At 46.9% G+C, this 27,826-nt stretch overlaps 1 protein-coding gene across 1 annotated transcript in view; it reads left to right on the forward strand.

Moving 5' to 3' along the window:
* The window catches only part of LOC140729929 (adenylate cyclase type 8-like), a 45,253-nt gene extending 25,695 nt beyond the window's left edge, over positions 1–19,558 (forward strand). Inside the window, exons 3-4 of the mRNA XM_073050093.1 lie at positions 760–874; positions 18,755–19,558. Coding sequence (XP_072906194.1) covers positions 760–874; positions 18,755–19,134 — 495 coding nt within the window. The 3' untranslated portion in view covers positions 19,135–19,558. The remainder of the gene's footprint in view (positions 1–759; positions 875–18,754) is intronic.
* The last annotated feature ends 8,268 nt before the right edge of the window (positions 19,559–27,826 follow it).

Here is a 27,826-nt window from a genome sequence, read left to right on the forward strand (position 1 = left end):
GCCTGTGACTAGTGGTGTGCTGCCGGGATCAGTGTTTGGTTGTTTGTCATCTATATCAATGATCTGGATGATAACTGGATGACCAAATTTGCAGATGACACCAAGTTGAGGTATAATGGACAGCAAAGACTATCAGAGTTTGCAGTGGGATTTAGACCAACTGGAGAAATGGGCTAAAAAATAGCAGATGGAATTTAATGCAGACAAGTTCCACTTTGGTAGAACCAACCAGGGTCAGTCTTACACAGTGAACAGTAGGGCACTGACGAGTGCTGTACAACAATGAGATCTGGGAATACAGGTCCATACTTAAGTGAAACTGGTGTCACAGGTAGATAAGCTCATTAAAAAACTCTTTTGCATATTGGCCATAAGCCAAAGTATTGAGTCCGTGAGGCAGGACGCTATGTTGAAGTTGTATAAGCATTGATGAGGCCTAATTTGAGGTATTGTGTGGAGTTTTGATCACCTATCTACAGAGAAAACTTACAAAGATGTTGTTGGAATTGGAGGACTTGAATGATAAGGAAATGACTGAATAGGTTAGGACTTGATTACTTGGAATGCAGAAGATTGAGTGGATATTTGATCGAGGTGTACAGAATTATGAAGAGTATAGATAGGGTATATGCAAGTAGGCTTTTCCCATTGTAACTGGTTGGGACTACAACTAGAGGTCAGGGGCTAAGAGACCACTCTCTGTTCTGGGGAGACAGTGACAGTAATGAACCCAGTGACCGAGACGGCTCTCTGTTTCAGGAGAATCCTGATGCCTGGCACCACCTCTGCACCCTGGCGGACTTCTCTCTGGCTCTTGATAACATCATGCTTGAGATTCATAAGCATTCTTCCATCAACTTCACGCTCCGTGTTGGTGAGTCTCTGCGTGCAGTTTCACAGCAACAGGGAATGTGGACTGCACATGCAGCAACACTGGAACACACTTTCCCAGCTTTCCGCTGGGCTCGCTGTAGGTGGCAACCTTATCTGCCCATCCTTCTCCACTGATCTCCATCCTGGCAGTTAACTTTGCAAGTGATACATGGCTCCCTCTGTCCCTTCACCTCCTTTCAGATCCCCAGCCGAGGCAACACTTCATTGTGAATCTGTTAGGGTCAATATGGCCTCCTCTTCATTGGTGAGACCCAATATAGATTGGGGAACTGCTTTGTTAAGCACCTTTGCTCTGTCCACCACAGGTTATCCCAGTGGCCACCCAGTTTAATTCTACTCTCCACTCCCATTTGACATGTCAGTCCATGACCTTCTCTACTGCCATGCTGAGGCCACTGTCAAGTAGGAGAAGCAATACCTCATATTCTGTCTGGGCAGCCTCCAACCTGACAGCATGAATATCGATTTCGCTAAGCTCCAGTAATCTCTCCCCTCCCTCCCTTTTCTTTTTCATTCCCCATTCTGGCTCTCCTCTTATCCCTTCTCTTCTCCTCAGCTGGATATCATCTCTGGTTCTCTTGCTCTCACGGTCATCTCTTCTTCTTTCAGATACAGCTCTTTACCTTCCACTTATATCCTCCCAGTTTTCACTTTATTCCTTCTCTTCCACCCACCCACCTTCCCCCTCACCTGCTCTCATCCGTCACCTGCCAATTTGTTCTCCTTCGCTCTCCATTTTTTTATTCTGGCTTCTTGCTGAAGAAGACCCTTGGGGATGGGATATATCAGCATTTGGAAACCCACACCCTATTTAGGGAGCGCCATTATGGCTTTGTGTGGGAAAGGTCATGATTCAGCTTTTTTGACAGGGTAGAGCAGTGAATGTTGTCTACATAGATTTTAGTAAGGCATTACTAAATCGAGACACAACTGCACAAGCGTGTGGACACCAGCCAGTTAGAACAGTGAGAAAAGTTTAAAGGAGACAGCTTTATAGAGAGGGTGTCTGAGTAGGAAGGCTTTGGTTCAATGGGGTTAGGTGATAACAGGCAGAGATGAGGTAGAATACAGACAGGAAATATGTGTGTGAGGCTGGTGTTCCGAACTCGGTGTCAGATGTGGGAAATCCTGGAGACTTCCAGCCTCCTGGACAGCCACATCTGAGCCAGGTGCGTTGAGCTGCAGTTCCTTAGGGACCAGATTAGGGAACTGGAGATGTAGCTCGATGACCTTTGTCTGGTCAGGGAGAGTGAAGAAGTGATAGAGAGGAACTATAGGCAGGTAGTCACTCTGGGGCCTGGGGAGACAGATAAGTGGGTAACAGTCAGGAGAGAGAAGGGCAGGAGTCAGAGGCTAGAGAGCACCCCTGTGGCAGTATCACTTGACAATAAGTACTCCTGTTTGAGTACTGCTGCGGGGTACGGCCTACCTGGGGGAAGCAACAGTGGTCGTGCCTCTGACACAGAGTCTGGCCCTGCAGCTCAGAAGGGTAGGGAAAGGAAGAGGGTGGCAGCAGTGATAGGGGAGTCTATAGTTAGGGAGTCAGACAGACGATCCTGTGGTCACAGGAAAGAAACTCGGATGGTATTTGGTCTCCCGGGTGCCAGGGTCCGGGATGTTTCTGATCACGTTCATGATATCCTGCGGTGGGAGGGAGAGCAGCCAGAGGTCGTGGTACATATTGGTACCAATGACATGGGTAAGAAAAGGGAGTAGGTCCTGAAAATAGACTACAGGGAGTTAGGAAGGAAGATGAAAAGCAGGACCTCAAAGGTAGTAATCTCCGGATTATTGCCAGTGCCAAGTGACAGTGAGTATAAGAACAGAGTGAGGTGGAGGATAAATGCGTGGCTGAGGGATTGGAGCAGGGGGCAGGGATTCAGATTTCTGGATCATTGGGACCTCTTTTTGGGTAGGTGGGACTTGTACAAAAAGGACGGGTTGCACTTGAATCCCAAGGGACCAATATCCTGGCAGGGACGCTTGCTACAGCTATTGGGGAGAGTTTAAACTAGAATTGCTGGGTGCAAATTGAACTGAAGAGATGAAGGAAGAGGCAGTTGGCTCACAGATAGAGAAAACTTGGAGACAGTGCGAGAGGGAGGATAGGCAGTTAATAGAGAAAAGTCGTGCTCTGACCAATAGTTTGAAATGTGTCTACTTTAAAGCAAGGAGTATTATGAATAAAGAGGATGAGATTAGAGTGTGGATCAGTACCTGGAGCTACAATGTTGTGGCCATTACAGAGACTTGGATGTCAGAGGGCCCCAGGAATGGTTACTTAGAGTGTGAGGCTATAGGTGTTTCAGAAAGGTCTGTGAGGGAGGCAAAAGAGGTGGGGGCGTGGCATTGTTGATCAGAGATAGTGTTACGGCTGCAGAAAAGGTGGAGGTCAGGGAGGGATTGTCTACGGAGTCTCTGTGGGTGGAAGTTAGGAGCAGGAAGGGGTCAATAACCATACTGGGTGTTTTTTATAGACCACCCAATGGTAACAGTGAGATCAAGGAGCAGGTAGGGAAACTGATTCTGGAAAGGTGTAATAATAACAGGGTTGCTGTGGTGAGAGATTTTAATCTCCCAAACATTGATCGGCATCTCTCTAGAACTAGGGGTTTAGATGGAGTGGAGTTTGTTAGGTGTGTTCAGGAAAGCTTCCTGACACAATGTGTAGATACGCCTACAAGAGGAGAGGCTGTACTTGATCTGGTATTGGGAAATGAACCTTGTCAGGTGTCAAATCTCTCAGTGGAGTAAACATTTGGAGACAGTGATCACAATTCTATCTCCTTTACCATAGTATTGGAGAGGGATAGGGACAGACAAGTTACGGAAACGTTTAATTGGAGGAAGGGGAAATATGAGGTGATCGGGCAGGAACTTGGAAGCATAAACTGGGAACGGATATTCTCAAGGAAATGTACAACAGAGATGTGGCAAATGTTCAGGGGATATTTGTGTGGCGTTCTGCATAAGTACATTCCAATGAGACAGGGAAAGGACGGTAGGGTACAGGAAACATGGTATACAAAGGCTATTGTAAATCTAGTCAAGAAGAAAAGAAAAGCTTACAAAAGATTCAAAATACTACTTAATGATACAGATCTAAAGGATTATAAGACTAGCAGGAAGCAGTTTAAGAATGAAATTAGGAGAGCCAGAAGGAGCCATGAGAAGGCCTTGGCAGACAGGATTCAGGAAAACCCCAAGACATTCTACAAGTATGTGAAGAGCAAGAGGATAAGACACAAGAGAATAGGACCAATCAAGTGTGACAGTCGAAAAGTGTGTATGGAACCGGAGGAGATAGTGGAGGTACTTAATGAATACTTTGCTTCAGTATTCACTACAGAAAAGGATCTTGGCGATTTTAGGGATGACTTACAGTGGACTGAAAAGCTTGAACATATAGATATTAAGAAAGATGACGTGCTGGAGATTTTGGAAAGCATCAAGTTGGATAAATCACTGGGACCAGACGAGATGTACCCCAGGCTACTCTGGGAGGCAAGGGAGGAGATTGCTGAGCCTCTGGTGATGATCTTTGCATCATCAATGGGGACGAGAGAGGTTCTGGAGGATTGGAGGGTTGCAGATGTTGTCCCCTTATTCAAGAAAAGGAGTAGAGATAGCCCAGGAAATTATAAACCAGTGAGTCTTACTTCAGTGGTTGGTAAGTTGATGGAAAAGATCCTGAGAGGCAGGATTTATGAACATTTGGAGAGGCATAATATGATTAGGAATATTCAACATGGCTTTATCAAAGGCAGGTTGTCCCTTACGAGCCTGAATGAATTTTTTGAAGATGCGACTAAACACATTGATGAGGGTAGAGCAGTAGATGCAGTGTATAGAAACATAGAAAACCTACAGCACAATACAGGCCCTTTGGCCCACAAGCTTGTGCCGAACATGTCCCTACCTGAGAAATTACTAGGTTTACCTATAGCCCTTTATTTCTCTAAGCTCCATGCACCTACCCAAAAGTCTCTTAAAAGACCCTAGTGTATCCGCCTCCACCAATGGTGCCGGCAGCCCATTCCACTCACTCACCACTCTCTGAGTAAAAAATTACCCCTGACATCTCCTCTGTACCTACTCCTCAGCACCTTAAACCTGTGTCCTCTTGTGACAACCATTTCAGCCCTGGGAAAAAGCCTCTGACTATCCACATGTTCATTACCTCTCATCATCTTATACACCTCTATCAGGTCACCTCGCATCCTCCGTCACTCCAAGGAGAAAAGGCCGAGTTCACTCAACCTGTTCTCATAGGCAAGCTCCCCAGTCCAGGCAAAATCCTTGTAAATCTCCTCTGCACCCTTTCTATGGTTTCCACATCCTTCCTGTGGTGTTCCACAGGGACTGGTATTGGTACCACTTCTTCTTTCATTGTTTGTCAGTGATTTGGATAATGGAATTGATGGCTTTGTGGCAAAGTTTGCAGATGATACAAAGATAGGTGGAGGGGTGGGTAGTGCTGAGGAAGCAATGTGATTGCAACAAGACTTAGACAAATTGTAAGAATGGGCAAAAAAGTGGCAGCTGGAATAGTGTTGGGAAATGTATGATGATACATTTTGGTAAAAGGAACAATACTGTGGGACTGTTATCTAAGTGGGGAGAAGTTTCGAACATCAGAGGTGCAGAGGGACTTAGGAGTCCTTGTGCAAGATTCCCAGAAGGTTAATTTACAGGTTAGCTGTGATAAAGAAGGCAGATGCAATGTTGGCATTCATTTCAAGGGGAATAGAGTATAAAAACAAGGAGATAATGCTGAGTCTTTATAAAATACTAGTCAGGCCATACTTGAAGTATGATCAACAGTTTTGGACCCGATATCTCGGAAAGGATATGCTGACATTGGAGAGTGTCCTGAGGAAGTTCACGAGGATGATTCTGGGAATTAAGGGGTTAACAAATGAGGAGCATTTGACAGCTTCGGTCCTGTACTCACTGGAATTTAGAAGAATGCAGGGGATTCTCATTGGAACCTACCGAATGTTGAAAGGACACAGATAGAGTGGATGTGGAGAGGATGTTTCCTATAGTGGGGGAGTCTAGGACCAGAGGACACAGATAGAGTGGATGTGGAGAGGATGTTTCCTATGGTGGGGCTATGCAGAACTGGAGGGCACAGCCTCAAACTTGAGGGATGACCCTTTAGAACAGGGGTAGGGAGGATCTTTTTAGCCAGAGAGCAGTAAATCTGTGGAATGCTCTGCCGCAGACTGTGGTGGGGGCCAAGTCTGTGGGTATATTTAAAGCGAAAGTTGATTATTTCCTGATCCGTCAGGGCATCAAAGGATATTGTGAGAAGGCAGATGTATGGGGTTGAGTGGGATCTGGGGTCAGCCATGATGGAATGGTAGAGCAGACTCGATGGGCTGAATCACCGAATTCTGCTTATGGTTTTGTGTTCTTAATTGCCCCTCTTTGCCTTCTGCCAATCAACCAATGCTCTATCCATGCTAGTATCTTTCCTATAGTGCCACGGGTTCTTACCTTGTTAAGCAGCCTCATGTGCGGCACCTTCTGAAAGGCCATCTGAAAATCTAAATACACAACGTCCACCAATTTTCCTTTGCTTGCTGTTTCTATAAGTAATTCCAACAGATTTTCCAGGGAGATTTTATTTTAAGGAAACGAGGTGAACTTTAGTCTAATTTATCATGTACCTCCAAGTACCTAGAGACCACCTTTCTGTATATAAATAGATATGTTCTTAATGGGGGAAATCCGAAGCAACACACAGAAAAAGCTGGAGGAACTCAGCAGCTTAGGCAGTATCTGTAGAAAGGAATAAACAGTTAGCATTTCAGGCCAAAACCCTTCATCAGCACTGGAAAGAAAGGGAAAAGATATGACAATGGAATGAATGCCAAGGAGCATCTTCCCCCTCAACTTTCCACTCTTGATGAACAGTCTTGGCGGAAACGTTGACTGTTTCTTCATTTGCATAGATGCTGCCTAAATTCTTCCTGTATTTTGTGTGTGTTTCATGGGAAAATTTGTTGGCACAACATAGTAGGTCAAATGTCCTGTACTGTGCTGTAATCATTGGGGAAAATTCCTGTACTGTGCTGTAATCACAGGGGAAATGTCCTGTACTGTGATGTAATGTTCTATGAAACAAAAGCAGGAGCTGTTGTTCACAGTGACGAAGGTTATTGTAGATTTCAGGGGGATCTTCATAATTTGGGGAATTGGGCTGAGGAAGGTATTGACCATCAGAATTGGGACATTGTGTTGCAGTTGTTGGTGAAGTCACATGGAGTATTATGTCAGGTCTGGTCACCCTGTTGAAGGAACATGATGCAGAAAAGATTTCTGAGGGTGTTGGCGGGACTAGAGTTATAGGGAGAGTTGGCCAAGCTGTATAGATATATACCATGGCATGTAAAAGTTTGGGTACCCCTGGTCAAAATTTCTGTTACTGTGAATAGCTAAGCAAGTAAAAGATTACCTGATTTTCAAAAAACATAAAGTTAAAGATGACACATTTCTTTAATATTTTAAGCAAGACTACTTTTTAATTTCCATCTTTAACAGTTTCAAAATAACAATAAAGAAAAATGGCCCGAAGCAAAAGTTTGGGCATCCTGCAAGGTCAGTACTTAGTAACACCCCCTTTGGGAAGCATCACAGCTTGTGAATGCTTTCTGTAGCCAGCTAAGAGTCTTTCAATTCTTTTTTGGGGGATTTTCGCCCATTCTTCCTTGCAAAAGGCTTCTAGTTCTGTGAGATTCTTGGGCCGTCTTGCATGCACTGCTCTTTTGAGGTCTATCCACAGATTTTCGATGATGTTTAGGTCAGGGACTGTGAGGGCCATGGGAAAACCTTCAGCTTGCACCTCTTGAGGTAGTCCATGATGGAATTTGAGGTGTGTTTAGGATCATTATCCTGTTGTAGAAGCCATCTTCTTTTCATCTTCAGCTTTTTTTTTTCACAGACGGTGTGAGGTTTGCTCCCAGAATTTGCTGGTATCTAATTGAATTCATTCTTCCCTCTACCAGTGAAATGTTCCCCATGCCACTGGCTGCAACACAAGCCCAAAGCATGATAATCCACCCCCGTGCTTAACAGTTGGAGAGGTGTTCTTTTCATGAAATTCTACACCTTTTTTTCTCCAAACATACCTTTGCTCATTACGGCCAAAAAGTCCTATTTTAACTTTATCAGTCCACAGGACTTGTTTGCAAAATGCATCAGGCTTGTTTAGATGTTCCTTTGCAAACTCTTGATGCTGAATTTTGTGATGAGGATGCAGGAAAGGTTTTCTTCTGATGACTCTTCCATGAAGGTCATATTTGTGCAGGTGTCGCTGCACAGTAGAACAGTGCACCACCACTCCAGAGTCTGCTAAATCTTCCTGAAGGTCTTTTGCAGTCATACAGGGGTTTTGATTTGCCTTTCTAGCAATCCTACGAACAGTTCTCTCAGAACACTTTCTTGGTCTTCCAGACCCCAACTTGACCTCCACCATTCCTGTTAACTGCCACTTCTTAATTACATTATGAACTGGGGAAACGGCTACCTGAAAACGCTTTGCTATCTTCTTATAGCCTTCTCCTGCTTTGTGGGCATCCTTTATTTTCATTTTCAGAGTGCTAGGCAGCTGCTGATTGTTGGGACAAGGTTTGAGGAGTCAGGGTATTTATAAAGCTTTGAAATTTACATCACCTGGCCTTTCCTAATGACTGAACAAGCCATAGCCCTAACAAGCTAATTAAGGTCTGAGACCTTGGTAAAAGTTATCTGAGAGCTCAAGTCTATTGGGGTGCCCAAACTTTTGCATGGTGCTCCTTTCCTTTTTTTCACTCAAAAATTATACAAAACAAAAATAATACACTAATCTTGCTTAAAATAATGAAAAGAATGTTTCATCTGTTCTTACTGACATCTTCAACATCTCCCTGAGCAACGCCACCATTCCAACATGCTTCAAGGCCGCCACCATCGTCCCCGTGCCGAAGAAGTCTTCAGTGTCCTGCCTCAGTGACTACTGACCTGTTGCACTCACATCCATCATCATGAAGTGTTTCGAGAGGCTCGTCAGGAGGCCTATCAAGACCCTGCTGCCCCCTCACTGGATCCCCTGCAGTTTGCGTACCGTCCCAACCGCTCAACAGATGACGCCATTGCCACCACCCTCCACCTGGCCCTAACCCACCTGGACAAAAAAGACACATGTTCGGATGCTGTTCATAGACTTCAGTTCAGCATTCAACACAATCATCCCTCAGAAACTGATTGGAAATCTGAGCCTACTGGGCCTGAACACCTCCCTCTGCAACTGGATCCTAGACTTCCTGACTGGGAGACCTCAGTCAGTCCGGATCGGAGACAGTATCTCCAACACCATCATACTGAGCACAGGGGCCCCCCCATGTCTGTGTGCTCAGTCCACTGCTGTTCACTCTGCTGACCCATGACTGTGCTGCAACACACAGCTCGAGCCACATCATCAAGTTCGCCGATGACACGACCGTGGTGGGTCTCATCAGCAAGAACGACAAGTCAGCTTACAGAGAGGAGGTGCAGCGGCTAACGGACTGGTGCAGAGCCAACAACCTGTCTCTGAATGTGAACAAAACAAAAGAGATCACAAGATTCACAAGATAAAGGAGCAGAAGTAGACCTTTCGGCCCATCGAGTCTGCTCCGCCACTCCACCATGAGCTAAACTATTCTCCCATCTAGTTCCAATTTCTAGCTTTTTCCCCATATCCCTTGATACCCTGACTAATTAGATACCTATCAATCTCCTCCTTAAACACCCTCAATGATTGGGCCTCCACAGCTGTATGTGGCAACGAATTCCATAAATCCACGACCCTCTGGCTAAAAAAAATTTCTCCTCATCTCTGTTTTAAATGGGTACCCTCTATAATTCTATGACTGTGACCTCTTGTCCTGGACTCACCCACCAAGGGAAACAGCTTTTTCACATCTACTCTGTCCAACCCTTTCAACATTCGAAATGTTTGTATGCGATCCCCTCTCATTCTTCTATACGCTAATGAATACAGTCCAAGAGCCGACAAACGCTCCTCATATGTTAGTACCTGCAGTCCAGGAATCATCCTAGTGAGTCTTCTCTGAACTCTCTCCAACATCAAATGGTTGTTGACGTCAGGAGGGCATGGAGCGACCACTCCCCGCTGAACATCGACGGCTCCTCGGTAGAGATCGTTAAGAGCACCAAATTTCTTGGTGTTCACCTGATGGAGAATCTCACCTGGTCCCTCAACACCAGCTCCATAGCAAAGAAAGCCCATCAGCGTCTCTACTTTCTGCGAAGGCTGAGGAAAGTCCATCTCCCACCCCCCATCCTCATCACATTCTACAGAGGTTGTATTGAGAGCATCCTGAACAGCTGCATCACTGCCTGGTTCGGAAACTGCACCATCTCGGATCGCAAGACCCTGCAGCGGATAGTGAGGTCAGCTGAGAAGATCATCGGGGTCTCTCTTCCTGCCATTACAGACATTTACAATACATGCTGCATCTGCAAAGCAAACAACATTATGAAGGACCCCATGTACCCCTCATTCAATCTCTTCTCCCTCCTGCCGTCTGGGAAAAGGCACCAAAGCATTCAGGCTCTCACAACCAGACCATGAAACAGTTTCTTCCCCCAAGCTATCAGACTCCTCAATACCCGAAGCCTGGACTGACACCTTACTGCCCTATTGTCCTGTTTATTATTTATTGTAATGACTGCAATCCTTTGTGTACTTTATGCAGTCCTGAGTAGGTCTGTAGTATCGTGTAGTTGTTATATGTTTTTTTCTGTGTTCTCTTTCTTAAGTAGTTCAGTCTAGTTTTTGTACTGTGTCATGTAACCCCATGGTCCTGAAAAACGTTGTCTCATTTTTACTGTGTACTGTACCAGCAGTTATGGTCGAAATGACAATAAAAGTGACTTGACTTTATGATTTCTGGAGATCAGTTCATCTTCGACTCACTCAACTATTCATAGTAACAGAAATTTTGATATATATGTAGGAAGATAGATAGATAGATAGATATAGATTGATTGTATGTCATGAAGTGATGCTAGAAACAGCAGTGTCTGACTCTGACAGGAAATGCTAATGTTGTGGTGGTTGCCAGTGTGTGAACGTGTTGATCAGTGTGTGGAAGTATTGATCTGTGTGTGGAATTGTTGATCAGCGTGTGGAAGTGTTGATCAGCGTGTGGACGTGTTGATCAGTGTGTGGAAGTATTGATCTGTGTGTGGAATTGTTGATCAGCGTGTGGAAGTGTTGATCAGCGTGTGGACGTGTTGATCAGCGTGGACGTGTTGATCAGCGTGTGGAAGTGTTGATCAGCGTGTGGAATTGTTGATCAGCGTGTGGAAGTGTTGATCAGTGTGTGGAATTGTTGATCAGTGTGTGGAATTGTTGATCAGTGTGTGGAATTGTTGATCAGTGTGTGGACGTGTTGATCAGTGTGTGGAATTGTTGATCAGTGTGTGGAATTGTTGATCAGTGTGTGGAAGTGTTGATCAGCGTGTGGAAGTGTTGATCAGCGTGTGGACGTGTTGATCAGTGTGTGGAAGTATTGATCTGTGTGTGGAATTGTTGATCAGCGTGTGGAAGTGTTGATCAGTGTGTGGAATTGTTGATCAGCGTGTGGAAGTGTTGATCAGTGTGTGGACGTGTTGATCAGTGTGTGGAAGTGTTGATCAGCGTGTGGAATTGTTGATCAGTGTGTGGAATTGTTGATCAGTGTGTGGAATTGTTGATCAGTGTGTGGAATTGTTGATCAGTGTGTGGAATTGTTGATCAGTGTGTGGAATTGTTGATCAGTGTGTGGAATTGTTGATCAGCGTGTGGACGTGTTGATCAGCGTGGACGTGTTGATCAGCGTGTGGAAGTGTTGATCAGCGTGTGGAATTGTTGATCAGCGTGTGGAAGTGTTGATCAGTGTGTGGACGTGTTGATCAGTGTGTGGAATTGTTGATCAGTGTGTGGAATTGTTGATCAGCGTGTGGAAGTGTTGATCAGTGTGTGGAATTGTTGATCAGTGTGTGGAATTGTTGATCAGCGTGTGGACGTGTTGATCAGTGTGTGGAAGTGTTGATCAGTGTGTGGAATTGTTGATCAGTGTGTGGACGTGTTGATCAGCGTGTGGAATTGTTGATCAGTGTGTGGACGTGTTGATCAGTGTGTGGACGTGTTGATCAGTGTGTGGAATTGTTGATCAGTGTGTGGAATTGTTGATCAGTGTGTGGACGTGTTGATCAGTGTGTGGAATTGTTGATCAGTGTGTGGAAGTGTTGATCAGTGTGTGGACGTGTTGATCAGCGTGTGGACGTGTTGATCAGTGTGTGGAATTGTTGATCAGTGTGTGGAAGTGTTGATCAGTGTGTGGAATTGTTGATCAGTGTGTGGACGTGTTGATCAGCGTGTGGAATTGTTGATCAGTGTGTGGAATTGTTGATCAGTGTGTGGAATTGTTGATCAGTGTGTGGAATTGTTGATCAGTGTGTGGACGTGTTGATCAGTGTGTGGACGTGTTGATCAGTGTGTGGAATTGTTGATCAGTGTGTGGAATTGTTGATCAGTGTGTGGACGTGTTGATCAGTGTGTGGAATTGTTGATCAGTGTGTGGAAGTGTTGATCAGTGTGTGGAATTGTTGATCAGTGTGTGGACGTGTTGATCAGCGTGTGGAATTGTTGATCAGTGTGTGGACGTGTTGATCAGTGTGTGGACGTGTTGATCAGTGTGTGGAATTGTTGATCAGTGTGTGGAATTGTTGATCAGCGTGTGGAAGTGTTGATCAGTGTGTGGAATTGTTGATCAGCGTGTGGAATTGTTGATCAGCGTGTGGAAGTGTTGATCAGTGTGTGGAATTGTTGATCAGCGTGTGGAATTGTTGATCAGCGTGTGGAATTGTTGATCAGCGTGTGGACGTGTTGATCAGTGTGTGGAATTGTTGATCAGCGTGTGGAATTGTTGATCAGTGTGTGGAAGTGTTGATCAGTGTGTGGACGTGTTGATCAGTGTGTGGACGTGTTGATCAGTGTGTGGAATTGTTGATCAGTGTGTGGAATTGTTGATCAGTGTGTGGAATTGTTGATCAGTGTGTGGAAGTGTTGATCAGTGTGTGGAATTGTTGATCAGTGTGTGGAATTGTTGATCAGCGTGTGGAAGTGTTGATCAGCGTGGACGTGTTGATCAGTGTGTGGAATTGTTGATCAGTGTGTGGACGTGTTGATCAGTGTGTGGAATTGTTGATCAGTGTGTGGACGTGTTGATCAGTGTGTGGAATTGTTGATCAGTGTGTGGAATTGTTGATCAGTGTGTGGAATTGTTGATCAGTGTGCGGACGTGTTGATCAGTGTGTGGAATTGTTGATCAGTGTGTGGAATTGTTGATCAGTGTGTGGAATTGTTGATCAGTGTGTGGACGTGTTGATCAGTGTGTGGAATTGTTGATCAGTGTGTGGAATTGTTGATCAGTGTGTGGACGTGTTGATCAGTGTGTGGAATTGTTGATCAGTGTGTGGAATTGTTGATCAGTGTGTGGACGTGTTGATCAGTGTGTGGAATTGTTGATCAGTGTGTGGAATTGTTGATCAGTGTGTGGACGTGTTGATCAGTGTGTGGAATTGTTGATCAGTGTGTGGACATGTTGATCAGTGTGTGGAATTGTTGATCAGTGTGTGGAATTGTTGATCAGTGTGTGGAAGTGTTGATCAGTGTGTGGAATTGTTGATCAGTGTGTGGAATTGTTGATCAGTGTGTGGACGTGTTGATCAGTGTGTGGACGTGTTGATCAGTGTGTGGAATTGTTGATCAGTGTGTGGAATTGTTGATCAGTGTGTGGAATTGTTGATCAGTGTGTGGACGTGTTGATCAGTGTGTGGAATTGTTGATCAGTGTGTGGAATTGTTGATCAGTGTGTGGAATTGTTGATCAGTGTGTGGACGTGTTGATCAGTGTGTGGAATTGTTGATCAGTGTGTGGAATTGTTGATCAGTGTGTGGACGTGTTGATCAGTGTGTGGAGTTGTTGATCAGTGTGTGGAATTGTTGATCAGTGTGTGGACGTGTTGATCAGTGTGTGGAGTTGTTGATCAGTGTGTGGAATTGTTGATCAGTGTGTGGAATTGTTGATCAGTGTGTGGACGTGTTGATCAGTGTGTGGAGTTGTTGATCAGTGTGTGGAATTGTTGATCAGTGTGTGGAATTGTTGATCAGTGTGTGGAAGTGTTGATCAGCGTGTGGAATTGTTGATCAGTGTGTGGACGTGTTGATCAGCGTGTGGAATTGTTGATCAGTGTGTGGACGTGTTGATCAGCGTGTGGAATTGTTGATCAGTGTGTGGACGTGTTGATCAGTGTGTGGACGTGTTGATCAGTGTGTGGAATTGTTGATCAGTGTGTGGAATTGTTGATCAGTGTGTGGAATTGTTGATCAGTGTGTGGACGTGTTGATCAGTGTGTGGAGTTGTTGATCAGTGTGTGGAATTGTTGATCAGTGTGTGGAATTGTTGATCAGTGTGTGGAAGTGTTGATCAGCGTGTGGAATTGTTGATCAGTGTGTGGACGTGTTGATCAGCGTGTGGAATTGTTGATCAGTGTGTGGACGTGTTGATCAGCGTGTGGAATTGTTGATCAGTGTGTGGACGTGTTGATCAGTGTGTGGAATTGTTGATCAGTGTGTGGAATTGTTGATCAGTGTGTGGAATTGTTGATCAGTGTGTGGACGTGTTGATCAGTGTGTGGACGTGTTGATCAGTGTGTGGAATTGTTGATCAGTGTGTGGAATTGTTGATCAGTGTGTGGACGTGTTGATCAGTGTGTGGATGTGTTGATCAGTGTGTGGAATTGTTGATCAGTGTGTGGAATTGTTGATCAGTGTGTGGACGTGTTGATCAGTGTGTGGAATTGTTGATCAGTGTGTGGAATTGTTGATCAGTGTGTGGAATTGTTGATCAGTGTGTGGAATTGTTGATCAGTGTGTGGACGTGTTGATCAGTGTGTGGACGTGTTGATCAGTGTGTGGAAGTGTTGATCAGCGTGTGGAATTGTTGATCAGTGTGTGGAATTGTTGATCAGTGTGTGGACGTGTTGATCAGCGTGTGGAATTGTTGATCAGTGTGTGGAATTGTTGATCAGTGTGTGGAAGTGTTGATCAGCGTGTGGAATTGTTGATCAGTGTGTGGAAGTGTTGATCAGCGTGTGGAATTGTTGATCAGTGTGTGGACGTGTTGATCAGCATGTGGACGTGTTGATCAGTGTGTGGACGTGTTGATCAGTGTGTGGAATTGTTGATCAGTGTGTGGAATTGTTGATCAGCGTGTGGAATTGTTGATCAGTGTGTGGACGTGTTGATCAGTGTGTGGACGTGTTGATCAGTGTGTGGAATTGTTGATCAGCGTGTGGACGTGTTGATCAGTGTGTGGAATTGTTGATCAGTGTGTGGAATTGTTGATCAGTGTGTGGACGTGTTGATCAGTGTGTGGAATTGTTGATCAGTGTGTGGAATTGTTGATCAGTGTGTGGACGTGTTGATCAGTGTGTGGAATTGTTGATCAGTGTGTGGAATTGTTGATCAGTGTGTGGAATTGTTGATCAGTGTGTGGAAGTGTTGATCAGCGTGTGGAATTGTTGATCAGTGTGTGGAATTGTTGATCAGTGTGTGGACGTGTTGATCAGCGTGTGGAATTGTTGATCAGTGTGTGGAATTGTTGATCAGTGTGTGGACGTGTTGATCAGTGTGTGGAATTGTTGATCAGTGTGTGGAATTGTTGATCAGCGTGTGGAATTGTTGATCAGTGTGTGGAAGTGTTGATCAGTGTGTGGACGTGTTGATCAGTGTGTGGACGTGTTGATCAGTGTGTGGAATTGTTGATCAGTGTGTGGATGTGTTGATCAGCGTGTGGAATTGTTGATCAGTGTGTGGAATTGTTGATCAGTGTGTGGACGTGTTGATCAGTGTGTGGAATTGTTGATCAGTGTGTGGAATTGTTGATCAGTGTGTGGAATTGTTGATCAGTGTGTGGAATTGTTGATCAGCGTGTGGAATTGTTGATCAGTGTGTGGAAGTGTTGATCAGTGTGTGGAATTGTTGATCAGTGTGTGGAATTGTTGATCAGTGTGTGGAATTGTTGATCAGTGTGTGGACGTGTTGATCAGTGTGTGGAATTGTTGATCAGTGTGTGGAATTGTTGATCAGTGTGTGGAATTGTTGATCAGTGTGTGGAAGTGTTGATCAGCGTGTGGAATTGTTGATCAGTGTGTGGAATTGTTGATCAGTGTGTGGACGTGTTGATCAGCGTGTGGAATTGTTGATCAGTGTGTGGACGTGTTGATCAGTGTGTGGACGTGTTGATCAGTGTGTGGAATTGTTGATCAGTGTGTGGAATTGTTGATCAGTGTGTGGAATTGTTGATCAGCGTGTGGAATTGTTGATCAGTGTGTGGACGTGTTGATCAGTGTGTGGAATTGTTGATCAGTGTGTGGAATTGTTGATCAGTGTGTGGAATTGTTGATCAGTGTGTGGAATTGTTGATCAGTGTGTGGACGTGTTGATCAGTGTGTGGAATTGTTGATCAGTGTGTGGAATTGTTGATCAGTGTGTGGAATTGTTGATCAGTGTGTGGAATTGTTGATCAGTGTGTGGACGTGTTGATCAGTGTGTGGAATTGTTGATCAGTGTGTGGACGTGTTGATCAGCGTGTGGAATTGTTGATCAGTGTGTGGACGTGTTGATCAGTGTGTGGAATTGTTGATCAGTGTGTGGAAGTGTTGATCAGCGTGTGGAATTGTTGATCAGTGTGTGGAAGTGTTGATCAGCGTGTGGAATTGTTGATCAGTGTGTGGACGTGTTGATCAGCGTGTGGACGTGTTGATCAGTGTGTGGACGTGTTGATCAGTGTGTGGAATTGTTGATCAGTGTGTGGAATTGTTGATCAGTGTGTGGAAGTGTTGATCAGTGTGTGGAATTGTTGATCAGCGTGTGGAATTGTTGATCAGTGTGTGGACGTGTTGATCAGTGTGTGGAATTGTTGATCAGTGTGTGGACGTGTTGATCAGTGTGTGGACGTGTTGATCAGTGTGTGGAATTGTTGATCAGCGTGTGGAATTGTTGATCAGTGTGTGGACGTGTTGATCAGTGTGTGGAATTGTTGATCAGTGTGTGGACGTGTTGATCAGTGTGTGGAATTGTTGATCAGTGTGTGGAAGTGTTGATCAGTGTGTGGAATTGTTGATCAGTGTGTGGAATTGTTGATCAGTGTGTGGACGTGTTGATCAGTGTGTGGAAGTGTTGATCAGCGTGTGGAATTGTTGATCAGTGTGTGGAATTGTTGATCAGTGTGTGGAATTGTTGATCAGTGTGTGGAAGTGTTGATCAGTGTGTGGAAGTATTGATCAGCAATACTGCTTGGCGTAATTAACTGGTTTTGTTTGGTGGTTCGGGCTTGCCTTTCTTCAACATGACACGCTGATGTGGAACACAGCAACACAGAGCCATTGCCACTTGTTTTGCTCCTTTACCCAGTGATGTATGCCAGAAATACCAGCGAGGATGGAATGCTGAGCGTGTATAAAGCATTGGTCAGACCGCACCGGAAGAATTGTGAGCAGTTTTGGGACCGTTATCTAAAAGAATGTTCCTGGGAATGAAAGGGTTAATGTATGAGGAGTGTTTGATGGCTCTCAGCCTGTACTCACCGGAGTTTAGATGAATGGGGGGGGGGGGGGGGTATCTCATTGAAACCTATCGAGTGTTGATCAATGGGGGGGTATCTCATTGAAGCCTATCGAGTGTTGATTAATGGGGGGTATCTCATTGAAGCCTATCGAGTGTTGATGAATGGGGGGGGGGGTATCTCATTGAAACCTATCGAGTGTTGATTAATGGGGGGTATCTCATTGAAGCCTATCGAGTGTTGATGAATGGGGGGGTATCTCATTGAAACCTATCGAGTATTGATGAATGGGGCGGGTATCTCATTGAAACCTATCAAGTATTGATGAAAGGGGGGTATCTCATTGAAATCTATCGAGTGTTGATGAATGGGGGGGTATCTCATTGAAACCTATCAAGTATTGATGAATGGGGGGTATCTCATTGAAATCTATCGAGTGTTGATGAGTGGGGGGGTCTCATTGAAACCTATTGAATATTGATGAATGGGGGGGTCTCATTGAAACCTATCAAACATTGATGAATGGGGGGGTATCTCATTGAAACCTATCGAACATTGATGAATGGGGGGTCTCATTGAAACCTATCGAACATTGATGAATGGGGGGTATCTCATTGAAACCTTTCGAGTGTTAATGAATGGGGGGGTATCTCATTGAAACCTATCGAACATTGATGAATGGGGGGGTATCTCATTGAAACCTTTCGAGTGTTGAAAAGCCTGAGCAAACTGGATGTGGAGGGCATGTTTCCTATAGTGGGGAAGTCTAGAGCCAACAGGCATGGCCTCACAATAGAGGGACATTTACAACAGAGATGAGAAGGAATTTCTTGAACTGGAGGGTGGTGAATTTGCAGATTTTGTTGCCACAGACGACTGTGGAGCCCAAGTCATTGGTTATATTAAAAGTGACGGTTGATTGGTTCTTGATTAACCAGGGCATCAAAGGTTATAGGGGGAAGGGAGAAGAGAGGGATAAGACAGCCATGATTCAAAGGCAGAGCAGATTGGATAGGTTGTATGGCCTAATCCTGCCCCTTCTGTATGGCCTTGTCAGCCCCACCCTCGGTTTGCCCCTGACTGTACACCTCTGCCTCTCCTCTCTACAGTCACTTTCCTCCCTTGCTGTCTCCCCTGTATCCTGTCCCAGGCCCTCAGAGTACTGTGAGCTGACACCTCTCGCTCCTGTCGCAGGGTTCAGCCATGGGCCGGCAATCTCCGGGGTGATCGGCGCAAAGAAGCCCCAGTTTGACATCTGGGGCACCACGGTGAACTTGGCCAGCCGTATGGACAGCACAGGGGTCAGTGGCAGGATCCAGGTGCCTGCCCAGACCCAGCAGATCCTCCACCTTCACGGATTCACCCTGCAGTACCGGGGGCCCATCTACGTGAAGGGTGTGTCGGAGACACAGGGAAAGGTGGAGACCTACTTCCTGACCGGCAGAGTGGAAGAGGTGGTGAAGCACAAGTGGATGAGGAAGCAAAGTGCACAGCGGACCCTGTCGGCTTTCGCCTCTGGGCTGGTGCAGAAGAAGAACCTGGAAGTGTCCTCCATCGGGGAGCAGGACCACTGACCCGGGACCCCTGCCTCCAGCAAAAGCCCAGGCCATGGTCCAGTCAGACAGGAAGTGGCCGTCGAATTCCACTGCACGTTGCGGATTTATAAATGCTGAGATGAGATGGTGTGTGCGGAGAGACTGAGGTCAGTAGTCACAGAGATGGCCAGGCTCCCCAGAGTCTCACCACCACCCTAATCACTTGTCAGAATCAATGGGGCTGGCTCCCAGGTGACCAGCAGTGGCCCCAGACTCTCTGCAAGACCTTCATGCTGTGGGAAACATGAGGCCTGTACTCAAACAGCCACTCCTCATTGTAAGCTGGTGTAGCTGTGAAACATCACACAAAACCTGGCTGGGACTGGGGCAGAGGGAACTTGTTACACCACAGAGAATGACAAAAGACTCACGTACATTAAACAACCTCGGATGAATTGGGCAACTTTGTGTGGAAGTCATTTATTCCATCCAGCATTGCACTCTGCACAGTGGGTGTGAAGGGGTGACACAGGCTCATTGGGTCAGAAAGGCCCGTTACCATGCTTTATCTCAAAATCTAACCTTAGATACAGATTACAGTGTTCAGTTCACACTGTACAGACAGCTTCACTTCCCACTGTACTGGACTACTGTCAATTCCCACTGTGCTGGACTTCAGTCATCTCACGTTGTACTGGACCATGGTCAGTTCATACTGTACCAGACTGGTCAGTTCGAACTGTATGGGACCGTGGTCAGTTCACGTTGTGCCACACTGCTGTAAGCACCATGCAGCTCCTCTCCTTGGGGGGTCTACCTGAGTTTGACAGAGGAGGCCTGATCAGTGAACTGGTGGGAGTTGGAGATAAAGATTTCTGCCTGGCTGGGGCGCTGGTCAGGCCTCCTTTGTGCGATCTCATACTGGGGGGGGGGGGGGGCTTTATTGATCACAGCTGGTCGCCTCCATGGTATGGCACCAGCTGTCTGCATTGGTCCCCACCCACGGTGTTTGTGTCCAGGACCCAGAAAAGGCTAGTGGACTTCTTCCGAGGCAATAGGAACCATTAGGTCTCTGGTCACCGAGGGTGGTCAGTCCTTGGTGTGCCTGCACACCCAGCCGCTGACTCTTCGACCCTGCAGAGATACCTGTCCAGCGCCCATCCTCCGAGATGGCACGCGTTGACCACACACTTTCTCTGTCTGAGGGAACTACCCCATTTCTACCAGGAACTGTGGAGGGTATGAGGCCTGCCCTCATCAGGGCAGGCTGCTCCAGGGCCATTGGGGAACGGTGCTCTGGCTGCTGATCCTGTTATGGTGAGGAGACAACACGGGAGAGAGTCCTGCACAATGTGAGCTGCCTTCCGGGGTTTCCCACCGTGCTATTCTGTGTCGATCCGAACCACTCCTCACACGGGCTGCCCCTGCGCACCTCCCACTTCGTGGCCTTCGTCTGCTGACCGGACTCACCTTGGCGGTCTGTCTACCATCTGGTAGTGGAGGACATCCCCAGTCTCTGTACACAGGGGTGCTTCTCCTGTACACGGAGATGCAGCAGAGCCCTGAGCAGGTTCACCAACACCCCGTCCTGCTGTCCGTTCTGTGGGCGGGAGGAGTCGGCGTACCACGCTAGGAGAGGTTTCAGCCACTCTTTGAGAGGTTCTGGCTGAACTTTAGTCCCGCGTTCCTCGTCTACGGGCACCCAGTTCGGAAGGGGGTGGGGTGAGAGGAGGGTCTGGATCTCCAGGTCCTGGGACTGGCTAAGTTGGCTATGCATGGGTCGAGGCGGCGGAAGATAGTGGGTGCTGTCCGGGCCAACTGTCTGCCCCTTTTCCGAGGATTCGTCCATGCCCGGCTGTCCTGGGAGAGAGAGCAGTGGTCGCAATGGGTACAGTAGGGGATTTCCATAAGCGGTGGTCTCCCAGCGGTATAGACTGTTTTAAAGATGATATTAACTATATTTTAATTTGAGTATGCTTACTGTCTTGTAAATATTGAATGTCTGTACTTTGGTTATATGTGATACAAATAAACTTACGGTTTTGTAAAAAAAAAGGTTCACACTGCACCAAACCATGATCAATTAACAACATACTGACCTGAGGTCAGTTCACTCTGTACCGGACTGCGGTCAGTTCACACTGCACCAGACTGTGGTCAGTTCACTCTGTACCGGACTGTGGTCAGTTCACTCTGTACCGGACTGTGGTCAGTTCACACTGTACTAGACAGTAGTCAGTTCACACTGTACCGGACTGTGGTCAGTTCACTCTGTACCGGACTGTGGTCAGTTCACACTGTACTAGACAGTAGTCAGTTCACATTGTAGGACTGTGGTCAGTTCACTCTGTACCGGACTGCGGTCAGTTCACTCTGTACCAGACTGTGGTCAGTTCACTCTGTACCGGACTGCGGTCAGTTCACTCTGTACCAGACTGTGGTCAGTTCACTCTGTAACAGACTCTAGTCAGTTCACTCTGTACCGGACTGTGGTCAGTTCACCCTGTACCGGACTGTGGTCAGTTCACTCTGTACCAGACTGTGGTCAGTTCACCCTGTACCGGACTGTGGTCAGTTCACTCTGTACCAGACTGTGGTCAGTTCACCCTGTACCAGACTGTGGTCAGTTCACTCTGTACCAGACTGTGGTCAGTTCACTCTGTACCAGACTGTGGTCAGTTCACCCTGTACCAGACTGTGGTCAGTTCACTCTGTACCAGACTGTGGTCAGTTCACTCTGTACCGGACTGTGGTCAGTTCACTCTGTACCGGACGGCGGTCAGTTCACCCTGTACCAGACTGTGGTCAGTTCACTCTGTAACAGACTCTAGTCAGTTCACTCTGTACCGGACTGTGGTCAGTTCACCCTGTACCAGACTGTGGTCAGTTCACCCTGTACCAGACTGTGGTCAGTTCACTCTGTAACAGACTCTGGTCAGTTCACTCTGTACCGGACTGTGGTCAGTTCACTCTGTACCAGACTGTGGTCAGTTCACCCTGTACCAGACTGTGGTCAGTTCACTCTGTACCAGACTGTGGTCAGTTCACTCTGTAACAGACTCTAGTCAGTTCACTCTGTACCGGACTGTGGTCAGTTCACCCTGTACCAGACTGTGGTCAGTTCACACTGTACCAGACTGTGGTCAGTTCACATTGTAGGACTGTGGTCAGTTCACTCTGTACCGGACTGTGGTCAGTTCACTCTGTACCAGACTGTGGTCAGTTCACATTGTAGGACTGTGGTCAGTTCACTCTGTACCGGACTGTGGTCAGTTCACCCTGTACCAGACTGTGGTCAGTTCACTCTGTAACAGACTCTAGTCAGTTCACTCTGTACCGGACTGTGGTCAGTTCACCCTGTACCAGACTGTGGTCAGTTCACACTGTACCAGACTGTGGTCAGTTCACATTGTAGGACTGTGGTCAGTTCACTCTGTACCGGACTGTGGTCAGTTCACTCTGTACCAGACTGTGGTCAGTTCACATTGTAGGACTGTGGTCAGTTCACTCTGTACCGGACTGTGGTCAGTTCACTCTGTACCGGACTGTGGTCAGTTCACTCTGTACCAGACTGTGGTCAGTTCACACTGTACCAGACAGTAGTCAGTTCACATTGTAGGACTGTGATCAGTTCACACTGTACCAGACTGTGGTCAGTTCACACCGTACTAGACAGTAGTCAATTCACACTGTACCAGACTGTAGTCAGTTCACATTGTAGGACTGTGGTCAGTTCACTCTGTATCGGATTGTGGTCAGTTCACACTGTACCGGACTGTGGTCAGTTCACTCTGTACCGGACTGTGGTCAGTTCACACTGTACCAGACTGTGGTCAGTTCACTCTGTACCGGACTGTGGTCAGTTCACTCTGTACCAGACTGTGGTCAGTTCACATTGTAGGACTGTGGTCAGTTCACACTGTACCGGACTGTGGTCAGTTCACACTGTACCAGACTCTGGTCAGTTCACATTGTAGGACTGTGGTCAGTTCACACTGTACCAGACTGTGGTCAGTTCACACCGTACTAGACAGTAGTCAATTCACACTGTACCAGACTGTAGTCAGTTCACATTGTAGGACTGTGGTCAGTTCACACTGTACCGGACTGTGGTCAGTTCACACTGTACCAGACTGTGGTCAGTTCACATTGTAGGACTGTGGTCAGTTCACACTGTACCGGACTGCGGTCACTTCACCCTGTACCAGACTGTGGTCAGTTCACTCTGTAACAGACTCTGGTCAGTTCACTCTGTACCGGACTGTGGTCAGTTCACTCTGTACCAGACTGTGGTCAGTTCACCCTGTACCAGACTGTGGTCAGTTCACTCTGTACCAGACTGTGGTCAGTTCACTCTGTAACAGACTCTAGTCAGTTCACTCTGTACCGGACTGTGGTCAGTTCACCCTGTACCAGACTGTGGTCAGTTCACACTGTACCAGACTGTGGTCAGTTCACATTGTAGGACTGTGGTCAGTTCACTCTGTACCGGACTGTGGTCAGTTCACTCTGTACCGGACTGTGGTCAGTTCACTCTGTACCAGACTGTGGTCAGTTCACACTGTACCAGACAGTAGTCAGTTCACATTGTAGGACTGTGATCAGTTCACACTGTACCAGACTGTGGTCAGTTCACACCGTACTAGACAGTAGTCAATTCACACTGTACCAGACTGTAGTCAGTTCACATTGTAGGACTGTGGTCAGTTCACTCTGTATCGGATTGTGGTCAGTTCACTCTGTACCGGACTGTGGTCAGTTCACACTGTACCAGACTGTGGTCAGTTCACATTGTAGGACTGTGGTCAGTTCACACTGTACCGGACTGTGGTCAGTTCACACTGTACCAGACTCTGGTCAGTTCACATTGTAGGACTGTGGTCAGTTCACACTGTACCAGACTGTGGTCAGTTCACACCGTACTAGACAGTAGTCAATTCACACTGTACCAGACTGTAGTCAGTTCACATTGTAGGACTGTGGTCAGTTCACACTGTACCGGACTGTGGTCAGTTCACACTGTACCAGACTGTGGTCAGTTCACATTGTAGGACTGTGGTCAGTTCACACTGTACCGGACTGTGGTCAGTTCACACTGTACCAGACTGTGGTCAGTTCACATTGTAGGACTGTGGTCAGTTCACACTGTACCAGACTGTGGTCAGTTCACACCGTACTAGACAGTAGTCAGTTCACATTGTAGGACTGTGGTCAGTTCACTCTGTACCGGACTGTGGTCAGTTCACACTGTACCAGACTGTGGTCAGTTCACATTGTAGGACTGTGGTCAGTTCAGATTGTACCGGACTGTGGTCAGTTCAGATTGTACCGGACTGTGGTCAGTTCACACTGTACCAGACAGTAGTCAGTTCACATTGTAGGACTGTGGTCAGTTCACTCTGTACCGGATTGTGGTCAGTTCACACTGTACCGGACTGCGGTCAGTTCACTCTGTACCGGACTGTGGTCAGTTCACTCTGTAACAGACTCTAGTCAGTTCACTCTGTACCGGACTGTGGTCAGTTCACTCTGTACCGGACTGTGGTCAGTTCACACTGTACCGGACTGTGGTCAGTTCACCCTGTACCAGACTGTGGTCAGTTCACACTGTACCAGACTGTGGTCAGTTCACACTGTACCAGACTGTGGTCAGTTCACTCTGTACCAGACTGTGGTCAGTTCACCCTGTACCAGACTGTGGTCAGTTCACTCTGTACCAGACTGTGGTCAGTTCACCCTGTACCAGACTGTGGTCAGTTCACTCTGTACCGGACTGTGGTCAGTTCACTCTGTACCGGACTGTGGTCAGTTCACACTGTACCAGACTGTGGTCAGTTCACATTGTAGGACTGTGGTCAGTTCACACTGTACCGGACTGTGGTCAGTTCACACTGTACCAGACTGTAGTCAGTTCACATTGTAGGACTGTGGTCAGTTCACACTGTACCGGACTGTGGTCAGTTCACACTGTACCAGACTGTGGTCAGTTCACATTGTAGGACTGTGGTCAGTTCACACTGTACCGGACTGTGGTCAGTTCACACTGTACCAGACTGTGGTCAGTTCACATTGTAGGACTGTGGTCAGTTCACACTGTACCAGACTGTGGTCAGTTCACACCGTACTAGACAGTAGTCAGTTCACATTGTAGGACTGTGGTCAGTTCACTCTGTACCGGACTGTGGTCAGTTCACACTGTACCAGACTGTGGTCAGTTCACATTGTAGGACTGTGGTCAGTTCAGATTGTACCGGACTGTGGTCAGTTCAGATTGTACCGGACTGTGGTCAGTTCACACTGTACCAGACAGTAGTCAGTTCACATTGTAGGACTGTGGTCAGTTCACTCTGTACCGGATTGTGGTCAGTTCACACTGTACCGGACTGCGGTCAGTTCACTCTGTACCGGACTGTGGTCAGTTCACTCTGTAACAGACTCTAGTCAGTTCACTCTGTACCGGACTGTGGTCAGTTCACTCTGTACCAGACTGTGGTCAGTTCACCCTGTACCAGACTGTGGTCAGTTCACCCTGTACCAGACTGTGGTCAGTTCACTCTGTACCAGACTGTGGTCAGTTCACCCTGTACCAGACTGTGGTCAGTTCACTCTGTACCGGACTGTGGTCAGTTCACTCTGTACCGGACTGTGGTCAGTTCACACTGTACCAGACTGTGGTCAGTTCACATTGTAGGACTGTGGTCAGTTCACTCTGTACCGGACTGTGGTCAGTTCACTCTGTACCAGACAGTGGTCAGTTCACTCTGTACCAGACAGTAGTCAGTTCACATTGTAGGACTGTGGTCAGTTCACTCTGTACCGGACTGTGGTCAGTTCACTCTGTACCAGACTGTGGTCAGTTCACTCTGTACCGGACTGTGGTCAGTTCACACTGTACCAGACTGTGGTCAGTTCACATTGTAGGACTGTGGTCAGTTCACTCTGTACCGGACTGTGGTCAGTTCACTCTGTACCAGACAGTAGTCAGTTCACATTGTAGGACTGTGGTCAGTTCACTCTGTACCGGACTGTGGTCAGTTCACTCTGTACCAGACTGTGGTCAGTTCACTCTGTACCAGACTGTGGTCAGTTCACACTGTACCAGACTGTGGTCAGTTCACATTGTAGGACTGTGATCAGTTCACTCTGTATCGGATTGTGGTCAGTTCACACTGTACTAGACAGTAGTCAATTCACACTGTACCAGACTGTGGTCAGTTCACATTGTAGGACTGTGGTCAGTTCACACTGTACCAGACTGTGGTCAGTTCACACCGTACTAGACAGTAGTCAGTTCACATTGTAGGACTGTGGTCAGTTCACTCTGTACCGGACTGTGGTCAGTTCACACTGTACCAGACTGTGGTCAGTTCACATTGTAGGACTGTGGTCAGTTCACACTGTACCAGACTGTGGTCAGTTCACACCGTACTAGACAGTAGTCAGTTCACATTGTAGGACTGTGGTCAGTTCACTCTGTACCGGACTGTGGTCAGTTCACACTGTACCAGACTGTGGTCAGTTCACATTGTAGGACTGTGGTCAGTTCACACTGTACCGGACTGTGGTCAGTTCACACCGTACTAGACAGTAGTCAGTTCACATTGTAGGACTGTGGTCAGTTCACTCTGTACCGGACTGTGGTCAGTTCACATTGTAGGACTGTGGTCAGTTCACTCTGTACCGGACTGTGGTCAGTTCACACTGTACCAGACTGTGGTCAGTTCACACCGTACTAGACAGTAGTCAGTTCACATTGTAGGACTGTGGTCAGTTCACTCTGTACCGGACTGTGGTCAGTTCACATTGTAGGACTGTGGTCAGTTCACTCTGTACCGGACTGTGGTCAGTTCACACTGTACCAGACTGTGGTCAGTTCACATTGTAGGACTGTGGTCAGTTCACTCTGTACCGGACTGTGGTCAGTTCACACTGTACTCGACAGTAGTCAGTTCACACTGTACCAGACTGTGGTCAGTTCACATTGTAGGACTGTGGTCAGTTCACATTGTACCAGACTGTGGTCAGTTCACTCTGTAACAGACTCTAGTCAGTTCACTCTGTACCAGACTGTGGTCAGTTCACACTGTACCGGACTGTGGTCAGTTCACACTGTACCAGACTGTGGTCAGTTCACATTGTAGAACTGTGGTCAGTTCACTCTGTACCGGACTGTGGTCAGTTCACACTGTACTAGACAGTAGTCAGTTCACACTGTACCAGACTGTGGTCAGTTCACACTGTACCAGATTGTGGTCAGTTCACACTGTACCAGACAGTAGTCAGTTCACACTGTACTAGACAGTAGTCAATTCACACTGTACCAGACTGTGGTCAGTTCACATTGTAGGACTGTGGTCAGTTCACACTGTACCAGACTGTGGTCAGTTCACACCGTACTAGACAGCAGTCAGTTCACATTGTAGGACTGTGGTCAGTTCACTCTGTACCGGACTGTGGTCAGTTCACACCGTACTAGACAGTAGTCAGTTCACATTGTAGGACTGGTCAGTTCACTCTGTACTGGATTGTGGTCTGTTCACACTGTATCGGACTGTGGTTAGTTCACACTGCCTGGACTGTTGTCTGTTCACACCATGTTGAACTGTGGTCAGTACACACTGTATGGGACTGTGGCCAGTTCACACCGTACTAGACAGTAGTCAGTTCACATTGTAGGACTGGTCAGTTCACTCTGTACCGGATTGTGGTCAGTTCACACCGTACTAGACAG

Source organism: Hemitrygon akajei, chromosome 7, assembly GCF_048418815.1.
Source record: "Hemitrygon akajei chromosome 7, sHemAka1.3, whole genome shotgun sequence".
Lineage (NCBI taxonomy): Eukaryota > Metazoa > Chordata > Chondrichthyes > Myliobatiformes > Dasyatidae > Hemitrygon > Hemitrygon akajei.